General features: G+C 40.0%; 1 protein-coding gene across 4 annotated transcripts; it reads right to left on the reverse strand.

Moving 5' to 3' along the window:
- Positions 1 to 224: 224 nt before the first annotated feature.
- On the reverse strand, positions 225 to 10,461 carry GTF3C6 (general transcription factor IIIC subunit 6). Of its 4 annotated transcripts, XM_049817799.1 has the most exons (7): positions 10,377 to 10,461; positions 9,027 to 9,107; positions 6,132 to 6,195; positions 5,507 to 5,551; positions 5,257 to 5,370; positions 2,040 to 2,182; positions 225 to 306 (listed from the first exon to the last, which is right to left on the reverse strand). In XM_049817799.1, exons 1-7 carry the CDS (start codon positions 10,440 to 10,442, stop codon positions 253 to 255), a joined length of 567 nt encoding a protein of 188 aa, XP_049673756.1. In that variant the 5' UTR covers positions 10,443 to 10,461; the 3' UTR covers positions 225 to 252. The 4 variants fall into 4 exon arrangements, with proteins under 4 accessions (XP_049673756.1, XP_049673755.1, XP_049673754.1 ...); XM_049817798.1 differs by lacking the exons at positions 225 to 306; positions 10,377 to 10,461 and adding an exon at positions 9,506 to 10,353 and having other exon boundaries at positions 1,460 to 2,182; XM_049817797.1 differs by lacking the exon at positions 225 to 306 and having other exon boundaries at positions 1,461 to 2,182; positions 5,257 to 5,367.
- Positions 10,462 to 10,518: the final 57 nt, after the last annotated feature.

The raw sequence follows: 10,518 nt of genomic DNA on the forward strand, positions 1-10,518 counted from the left end.
AGTATATTACTGAAAGAAAAGGCTGAAAAAGGTCAAAAAACAATTCTGCTAGAATACTGCTTGCACATAATAAAAAAATTTACACGTACACGGTGACCGATGTAGCAGTCGGTTAACAAAACCTGAGAGAGAGCTGCTATGTTCACACGCTGACAGAGGGTAAGCTCTCGGAAGCGTCTCTCCGTCCTCAGCAGCAGGAGCTATGACAGTGAGGACTGTCCACCGGCAGCCCACCCTGCCCGTCCGGCTCCCTCACAGGAGGTTCAGCTGTCGGCAAACGTAGCCCAGCACCGCAAACGCTCCCCACTGCGGACAAAAGCACACATTTTACCCGTTCTTCATAGTCCCAAGACCGTTATTCCAGTCGTAGTTATCCTCTGTCTATCAGCACCATACAAATCAAGTTTGAACAATGCTTTTAGACTTCCACGACTGCAGTTAAATCCAGAGGGAAGGCTGAACCATCTCCCTGAAACCTGAAGTGCAGACACTACCACGCAAAAGATCTGCACCCAGGCTGGAGGAGTACAGAACGTGTCCCCTCTTCTTCCTCCCCTTCCCCCATGATCCAAGTTGCTTCTACACAGAAAAACAGAACAGTGAGATTGATGGTTTGAAACTCTTGCACTGTTTTGATGGCTTATCTTTACTGAACCTGTGCTGTGAACAACGCTGGGGGTGAACTTCTTCTCTGATCATTACTAATTAAAGTATTACATAATTATGCTGGGTTTCATTAGGCATCCCCACCCTCACAGCGTTGTTGCAGTTCAAACATTTCCTTCCTACCTTTCTCTGCCTCCCTCAAAATAGTTTGTTTAAATAAAAATGCTGTGCTTTTAAAAACATTACCATGAATGCACCACATACTCAACTTTCATATGAAATATTGTGTGACAATAAAAAGGATGTAGCAGTATGTAGTATCAACCCACAGGCTCGCCAGGGGCCACAAGACAGTCACATGGATCAGTCTGGGAACCACTGATGCATGGGTACAGGATCTCAAGCAGAAAAAACCTTCAGAACAATGACAGAGGAGAAGAGCAGAGCCAGGAAGTTAACGGGGAAGGAGAAAAAAAAAAAAGAAAAAAAAAGAGGAAAACAGGAAGCAAACCGGGAAGAAAATTAAGATACTTCCTTTTATGTAACACACATTATATAGAAAATGGGGGAAGGAAGAGTGACAGATGACTCATTAAGACCTAGATTTCAGTTGCGGACTAGTCCATGGGGGTTTTCAAGATTTGACTGGGCAAAGCCCTGAGCAACTTGGCCTGAATTCAGTGTTGACCCTATCTTAAGTAGGAAACTGGACCAGAGACCTCCTGAAGTCCTTTCCCACATGAAGGATTTCTAAGATCCATCAAAGGGACAAAGGACACTAGAGAAAATCCAAACTAAGCAATTTGATGAGTAATCAAACAAATAATAAAAGCCACACTTACTTGAATTTTTCTTTCAATGACTGCAGCACAAGAAGAGACATAGTATGGAGCTGAACATGACACACAAGGTGAAGCTATACTTGAAAAAATTCAGGACTTTATTTTAAACAATTTTTTTTTTCTTTTTACAAAATGTCCCAGACTGTACAATACATCAACATTTTTCCAAGGTAGGGATTTTTTTTAATTATGTAACCATTTCCTCTTCTTCAGTTTTGAGGTAGATACACACACATTACCAATCAGCATTTTTAAAACACACTTAAGCCCTCCCCACTATAATCCAAACATAAAAGCAATGCACAAGAACACTATGTCCATTTTTCCACTATTAATTGCTCAGATAAACTGGAAATCATGTCATGGCCTATAAAAGTTGGCATTTAAAAGTTGGCCCATTAACTCCATGAAGAAATTCTGAAAAGATCAGAGCTGACATCAGGGAGGGGCATCATCTAAGGCCACACTTCCAGAAGGAGAATCCTCTGCCCCAGAAGCAGGGCTGTCAGGCAGAGGAATAGAGGCATCTATTTCCAAGCTGTGCTGCTTCTCCAGATCACAATTCATGTCAGAATTTCCTCCACCACTCACCTCTCCCTCTGACTCTTCAGTCAATTTGTCTTGGGCCTGAGCTGACTCTTCAGAATCTTCTTTTTCACGCAGAAAGCTGCAAATTGTATTAGGCCTGCTGTAAGAAAAATCTCTGTCCTTGATCTGCAACCACTCCACTCCACCTGATGCAAAGAAAGAAAATTGGTATTAACGAAAAAAGAGTAGTATCCTGGGTGTGGCTGGGATAGAGTTAATTTTCTTCTTAGTAGCTGGTACAGTATGTTTTGGATTTAGTGTGAAAATAGTGTTGATAACACACTGATGTTTTAGTTGTTGCTAAGTAGCACCTATCCTAAGTTAAGGATTTTTCAGTTTCCCATGCTCTGGCAGCAAGCAGGTGCACAAGAAGCTGGCAGGGATCATGGCCAGGACCACTGACCTGAACTAGCCAAAGGGATATTCCGTACCATAGAACGTCACGCTCCATATATAAACTGGGGGGAGCTGGCCAGGAGGGGCGGATTGCTGCTCAGGCATCAGTCAGCGAGTGGTGAGCAATTGCATTGTGTATAACTTGTCTTTTCTTGGGTTTTTTATTTTATTTTATTATATTCATTTTCATTATAATTGGTATCATTTCATTTTTTATTATTGTTAGTATTACATTTTATTTTACTTTAGTTATTAAACTGTTCTTATCTCAACCCATGAGTTCTACTCCCCCCCCCCCCCCCCCGATTATCCTCCTCCCCATCCCACTGGGAGGCAGGAGGAATGAGTGAGCAGCTGCATGGTGCCAAGCTGCTGGCTGGGCTTCAACCATGACAAGGAGTTAAGAGTTAACAGCAGTTTCTTCTTAAAGTCCACTGTTATTAAGGCTGAGCCTGACCAACATTTAAGTAAAAGAATCACTTAAGATAGAAAGATGTCTTTCAAGAATCTGGACCAATGCTAATTTTTGTGGTGAGTCTCACAATGGGGCTTAAACCATTCATTTTCCTTTAAAAATAAGGCTATGAAGAACAGAAAGGCATTTGAAGGACTAGCTTAAAATTAAGAGAAACTTAACTGTTGATAAATTAACAATAGCATGCATAGGCTAAACCAACTTATCCAAGACATATAGCTACAGGTTTTTATCCAGATACTGGAGGCATTGTATATGGCTCACTGATGTCACCAGCTCAGTCTCTAAAGAGCAGCCACAAGGGAGATAAAATTATTAGGAAAGTAATGAAAAGCAGGAATGTCAAGATACAAAACTATGCTATGTCCATGTCATGAGTACTGTGTCCTGCTCAACCCATACTGTAAAAATAGAAAAGAGAAACAAGATTTGGTGAGCATAGTTAGCTCTACATGGGAAGAAACTTTAAAAAAACAAACACCAACCAAACACCACCAAAAAAAAAAGCAAAGAAAAAAGACAGAGACTAGAATTCTACTTGAAGGAGACAGCTCAGAAGGGGCAGATGTCTATAAGGCTGTACTGGGCAAACAAATAGGGATTGACTTGCCTCCTAATTCTACTGAGAAAATAAGCAACTTGCACTCATTGGAAGCACCAGATCATGCATTTGTAACAACCACAAAAGCAAACAAACAATCAAGAAAACCCACAGTAAAGCTGTACTTTTTCCATCCAACAGAAATGTGATTTGAAAACTAACTGACATAAAAAGTGGTAGAATTCAAAAGCATAGACAGGTTGAAAAAGCAAGTGACGATGACAGAGCCTTTATGGACTAAAGACATAGTAGTCCAGATGAAAACTCTTCTCAGGATATTCATGAACTGCTAAACACTGGAAGGATAGCCAAAAAAAAAAAAAAAAAAGGATTACTCATGTATATGTCCCCATCCTGCTACTTTCCACATACCTATTTACTACTGTCCATAGTCAGAAATACAATACAGGCCTAAAATACCTTTGGTCCAATCCAATATGGTAGTTCCTGTTGTATGGATGTGTCAGACTCCACCCTTATACTCTTAAAATAACTTCAATATAACTCAAAATGCTGAGAAAATATTTTACAAATGCAATAAAGAGAAAATGGTTGTTCACCTAGATCTTAGAACATCTGGCAATATGATAGGGAATGACATCAGAGATAGTGTAAGAATTTGTGTCATCTCCTGAACTCAAGTATGTCAAGCTCTTACAACACAGATCAAACAGACGCCAAACAGAACTGGGATTCCCCACCCACTTAGATTTTTAGGCAGTACATGTTGCCAATTCACAAGATGTTGTGGTTACATTGTATGCACAACATTAAAATTCTGTCTGGGTACAGAAACAAAGTGTTTTTTCAGCAGGTATCATTGTTACTGCTCCTCCAGAAAAAGACAGCAACATATTCTCTAGTCTATTGTACTTTTAAAATAATCTGTTTAATATTACCTACTTAATTATATGGAGAGAAGAAATAGTACATGATGTCAATAAGAATGCTGATGTTTGGTTAGATTCTAGATGACATTTCATGTTATATCTCCTATGAACAATGTCCAGCTGACTGCCCATGTATCATGTAAAATGGCAACATATTCTTAAAATATGAAGCAGTAACACTGACTTCAATGAAAAAAGCAACATGATACTGCTAATGAATACTACTATATAGGATACTCAGTATCTGACTATGTAAAATATCTGATTTCTGTTCCAAAACCCACCACTGAAACAAAGCAAATATAGGAACACTGAGTTCTGCCCACAGAATGAAAATCAAGATGAATAGTCTGCTAGGTGTGCCTTTGCAAGTAAGTTAAAACAATCTTTAGTTAACTGTAAATTCAGTAAGAACAATTCAGTTGTCGTACATAGAACATGGAACTTCTTACTAAGGATATTAAAGATTTTCCACAATCACAGAGACTCAAACAGCCATTAGAAAAATTGATGGGAAAAAGAAAAAAAAAAAAAAAAAAATCAATTAAGAACTACTAAACTGCACCTCTGATTTCACAACCAGTGCCAAAAACCATACCAGGGAACATCAGCATATGTTTGCCCTGCTCTTCTGTAGGAATCTCCTAGTAGCCACTTTTGGAAGCAGCACTGATCAGAAGGAACCTTTCCCTCTCTCTCTCTTTTTTTTTGTTTTGTATTTAAATATACACATTTCTTGTCTACAGAAGAAAAGTTCCTCTAACTTCCTGCATGCTCTTGAATCAAAGACTTAATCAAGGCTGACACTCCTAAACATAATCCATCCATGTCCCTATGCATAAGAGCAGAGGCACTAACCAACATTCTCTTCTCCTTCCTTCTTTTCTGTCAAAAGTGTCCGTGTCATGTTCAACTTCTTCATTGTATGGCACTTGTATTTCAGCTGTACTTTTTGGTTGCCTTCTGCATCTACTATGAAAAGAGGAGAAAAAAAACAATACCCCAGATGCAATCATTATAGTGAATTCCACTATCAACTGAAATAAGCTACATATTTTTAACCTCCCCAGCTACCACAACAAACAGGACATCAAATCACAACAATTACCATGCTCTGTGTTTTCTTCAAAAACCACACAGGTTCCCAAGGTATCTACAGAAAACAGAGTGAGAAAGTCTTAGAGACTAATTTCTATCAGCTGCAGGTACCGCACCCACTGGCACAGCTCTGGGAACGTTCCAAATTCCCGACCCTCGCAAAGGGCCAGCATTGGTAACCACACTGCCAAATCAGGAACAAGACAGGAATATCATGGTCACTGAAAGTCACTACAAGGGAGGATTCCAGATCATTTTCTTCCAGACCAATGTTGTCACCATAAGGCAAATAGGAGAACTGCAGATTGCACAACATGTCAGTCCTGCTCATACAGGAGACAAGCAGCACTTAGTTTAAGGCATTTTACATCCCACGTTTTTCCCTGCAGAAATACCAGATGGGGCAGCCCAGAGTCAGCTTCCAGGCATACTTTCCAGTAAGTAACATGGATGCATGGCTAATTTAGGAGTGAACTCAGACTGGTGCTGCTCTATATGGTGTTATACAAATACCATCCAGAACTTCAGCACCTCATGGGACCATGTTCTTCATTTGCAGTGCAATTAACTGACATTAAGAAAGTTCTTTGGGTCACACGAAAAAGGAGAGATTGTATCCACATCATTTTTCCTACCTTCATATTCTCCTGCAAATACATATCTGTCCACTTGTAGAATGGGCCTCTCTGTCTCTATTCCCTACAAAAAGGGGGACAAAATTGCACAGATGTCAGGTCTCTCTTAAAGAGAAATTTCTTGCTGTAAGACCAGAGAAGACAGATATAGCAGAATCCGTATTACATCAATTCCTTGAAAAGATAAATAGTTTAAAAAAAACCCAACCAACATAAGGTAATAACAGTAAAATAAGTGTTGCATAACATAGTAAATGCGAAATAAAAAGTTTCTTTTGGTATTAAAAAGGAATGGATTCCAGACTGTAAAGCTTTCTCAAACCATCAGCTTCATATGAAGAAAAGTACATCTTTAAAACAGTGGAAGTTGGTAAGAGAGTTCTGCAGAGGATAGGATTTTACAGAAGCTAGCAGACTCCTGAAAGAATGGCAAGACATGCAATTAAATTAATATTTATATTTTTCAAGAAATGTAGTAAAAATAGTTTTAGACATTACAATTAACCCTGAGGTCTTCTGCATTGTTAAGCATTGGGGGTGGGGGGAGAAGGAGTTTTCTTTACATTTTTGTATGAGGCTTAGTTAAGCAGTCATAACTGTTAAAAAGGGTTTAGACAATCTTACTGTAGAATCAGTGTACTGTTAGTAAAAATAAAATGCAATGACAGTTTTTCAGTCTATCATCATACATGTTACTTTCCATATATTAAATACAAAGAATATGCCAGATAATACTGTTCTACTAATCGCAACAAAACCAACAATGCTGAACTGGTATAGAAAATGCTCTAGTATGTTAAAAAGGATGAAAGAAATTTAGATCAAACTGCAGCCAACAGTCTATTTAGGTTACAGTAAATAAATTTAAAGTGCTGTTATTTCCTCTAGGAAATCAATTTAACCTCTATTTTAAATTAACAAATAAAAATATATGTATTTGCATGAAAAAAGATGTTATTTTCTAAGCTCCAATTAATACAAATTCTATAAAGTGGAATAACTTTCAAGTCTTTTGAAAATACACAAGGTGAATAAGTCTAGCATGAAGCATTACACCAGCACCGGAAGTACAACTGCAGGGTCACAGAAGCTTCTGTGATTACTGTGTGTCTACATTGTGAAGGAGTTGGAAATTGTTATCTAATTTTACTTTTTTAAACAAGGAGTGGGAGAGTAAGGCAGCAGTTCTATCAGCTCATTCCCTTCCTCTACAGCAGAGCTCTTCCAAATATACAGGCCATGATCCCATTATTCTTAATATAAGATATACCTATAAATTGTATTTTGATAAAAATTAATGCCTGAACAGAATACACTAATTAAGGCAAAATGTCTTTTAATAGTACATCATGAACATTATTCAGGACATGAGCATAAGCACATGCTAAAAGTTTTGAAGATGAGGCACTATGTGGTAAATTGCATGAAATACAGAATATCACACAGGTTAATAGGAATTTGTGTAATTTTCTTCCTGTACTATTAAAAAACCAGAAGTATCCAAGATCAGAAAAGTTTAAGCTCTGGGATTCTCTTTCTGCTGCATAACTTGAGAACAATAGCATTAACCTAATGTATAGAACATATTTTTGGTTGGTTTTTTTTACTACAGGAAGTTAATAAAAACCTGAACACATCAGTACGAGGCAAGAGCATTAAGGTTTTTAATATTCAAAACTTTATTTCTTTAGCTAATTTGCATTCCTTTTTGGACTATGCAAAAATGGAGACTGTCTTCCCCTTATATGACCAGCATCACAGAAAACTTGCTAAACAGACTAACCCAAAGCAGAATCTTTTATTGGAGTTTTAAGAACAGCTGTCCATTATAAGAAATCTCAAGGAATGCTTACTCTGCAGAGCAAGAACAGGTAGGTTTGGATACGAGTAGGATACAGTATAGATACTTAAAGGTTTTTCTAGTAACATTACTAGAGAATCTCAAAGCACAAAATTTAAAAGAATCCCATTAACGTTATTGAAGAATATGTAGCCATTCAGCCACCAGTAATGGATCATTTGTGTAATATATGTCAAGCAACTTAGGTCGGATCCAGAAAACAAATCTGCTTATAAAAGCATATCCATCCAGTGATGGATAATTTATGAATTTCGGTTGTATTTCTACATTTGAGATTTTCAGAACTGACTTTACTACCTCACATATATTCCTCATCAGTTGCATACTCTGAGATGTTCTCTTCCAACTCTTCAGTCTATGATAAAGGCCTAGTTTCAGAAAGTATTTGCAAATCAATAGTACTTGTACTATCTATAGGGCTCTCAGAGTCCACATAAGTTTTGAAGGGCAAAAAAAAATTTGTCCCATACAGAGAAAGTGATTAAACAACTCAAAAGGAAAAGGACAAGTAAGCCAGATTCCTACAACAACCTCACAGTGAAGCAAGCAACATCCAAAACTGTTTACCACATGCTTAATACCCAGTTACCCTTTACATTCACAACACTTGAACTTGCCAGGCAGTATCTGCAAAATACCCATTGCAAATACAGTTCAATTCAGAAAGACTTTGGCTTTACCTGTCAGCTGTATTTAAAGTACTTGAAGAAGTACGCTTAACAATATATTTTTTTAAACATGTAAAATACATGATTTAAAAAAAATGAACTTAGACCTTGAAATCAGACGGGCTAATGTTCCTAGCTTATAAATACTTATATTTACATAATACTATGTTTGTTCAAAGACCACATGCCATTTCTGAAATAGAGATAGCCCACAACATGCAGCCAAATACAGCCAAGACAGCACACATAATTCTCTATCAATGATTTGATCTAAATGTTTTTCACTTCAAGGAATTTAGAAACAGTCTCAGTCCCTTGTTCACGCGTACTGACTTACCCCTTTCCTATTGTGCTGTAATCACTCACCAAAATCTTGCATTTGTTTTCACATTTTTCTAAGAAGTCTGAATCAATAATTCCTGATAGTTCCACCATGACCAGTTGCTCCTACAAGATAAGTTTATAATGTACACCTGTAATTGATATACCTGAACATGGGGGGGGCACCCCCCAAAAACCCAACAAAGAACCCAAACCAAAAAGAACAGCACATAAAGACCCAGACCTTCAGAATTAACAGACCACAGATCTGACTTATTCTGCGTTTTGTCTAGAGAGAATGGCAGACAGATATTGCAATCAACACCCAGGGGAATGCAGTGACCCGCTACTCCATGAGACACCTGTTTCACACCTGATTTTCCTGGGCTTTTCTTCCTAGCTAGAAAGGGAGCTCTTTTTTCACCCTTGAAAAAATGAGGATGGATATAAATGATTTATGAGTTGTAACAATATGACCAGTTACATATTCCAAAATACATTTTTTCCAAAGCTTTAGTACCTACCTAAATAAGACACCACAGCAAAAGGTTAAGTTAAGCAACATGTTGCTTGAAATGGTTAGTTTTAACTCTTTATAACATATTGCTTTGAAATCAATTCCTGTTTGCAATTCCTTACAATTTTGGGTGAGGAAAGTGCAAAAACAAAACAAAAAAATAGCCACCTTGAAAAAAATCTTCTATTCAAGGAAAGTAAGTTTTCAAGGATCACCATCTACTAATCATCCATGAATAAATATACACAATATTAGAAAAGCAATAGTTTGTATTTTCAGGTGTCATGGGGGTAGGAAGCAACTGAAACTGGAGGAGTGCTTTCCGACAACGCCGTTTTCCGGGAAACCTGAAGCAGAAGAGCCAAAACGATCCAGCTTTCGGGACACGACCGCTGCGGGGAGCAGAGAAGCCCGACGGGCCCAAGGAAAGGCGCTCGCCCTGTGCCCGGACCCCACCGCCAGCCCGGGTGATGGCGGCCCCCGCGCCCAGCTCTCCTCAGGCGTCCCGCCTCTCCTCAGGCGTCCCGCCTGTCCCGCCGGCCGTCCCCCAAGCAGCGGCACGGCGGCGGACCGGAGACACCGGCTCCCGGGAAGCGGGGAAGGCCCTGCAGAGGTACGGCGAGAGGAGAAAAGCCACCCCCTGCCTCAGTGGGGCCCCGGAGCCGGTGCTCGGCCCCGGTAGCCCACAGGAGGGCGGGCGCAGGGCCCCTCGCTGCCACCCGGCAGGCAGCCCGTCCCGGCCGGCTCAGCGGCGGGGGCCGGAGAGGGGCCGGGCCGGGTCCACAGGACGGACACGCCCCGAGGGGGGCCGGCCCACGTCCCTTCCCCTAAGAAGGGGAACGCCCAGGGAGCGCGTCCCGATGCCGGCAGGCACTGACCTCCACCTCGTCTTCCTCTGCTTCATCTTTCCTCTCGCCCTCCTCCGTGCTCTCTACCGCCGCCATGTCACCAGTGAAGGCCCCACTTCCCCCCTCCCCCCCAGTCCTTCCCCTCAGCGCGCACCACGTGGCCCCGGCGCCG

This window comes from Accipiter gentilis, chromosome 15 (genome assembly GCF_929443795.1).
Source record: "Accipiter gentilis chromosome 15, bAccGen1.1, whole genome shotgun sequence".
Lineage (NCBI taxonomy): Eukaryota > Metazoa > Chordata > Aves > Accipitriformes > Accipitridae > Astur > Astur gentilis.

What these genes read in the sequence shown, in the direction of transcription:
- GTF3C6 (XM_049817796.1), bottom strand. Translation starts at nt 10,442, where the DNA reads ATGGCGGCGGTAGAGAGCACGGAGGAGGGCGAGAGGAAAGATGAAGCA. An exon ending in ATTTGCAGGAGAATATGAAG is followed by an intron (nt 5,552 to 6,131) that starts GTAGGAAAAATG and finishes TGTTTTCTGTAG; the next exon opens with ATACCTTGGGAACCTGTGTG. An exon ending in TGAAGAAAACACAGAGCATG is followed by an intron (nt 5,371 to 5,506) that starts GTAATTGTTGTG and finishes CTCTTTTCATAG; the next exon opens with TAGATGCAGAAGGCAACCAA.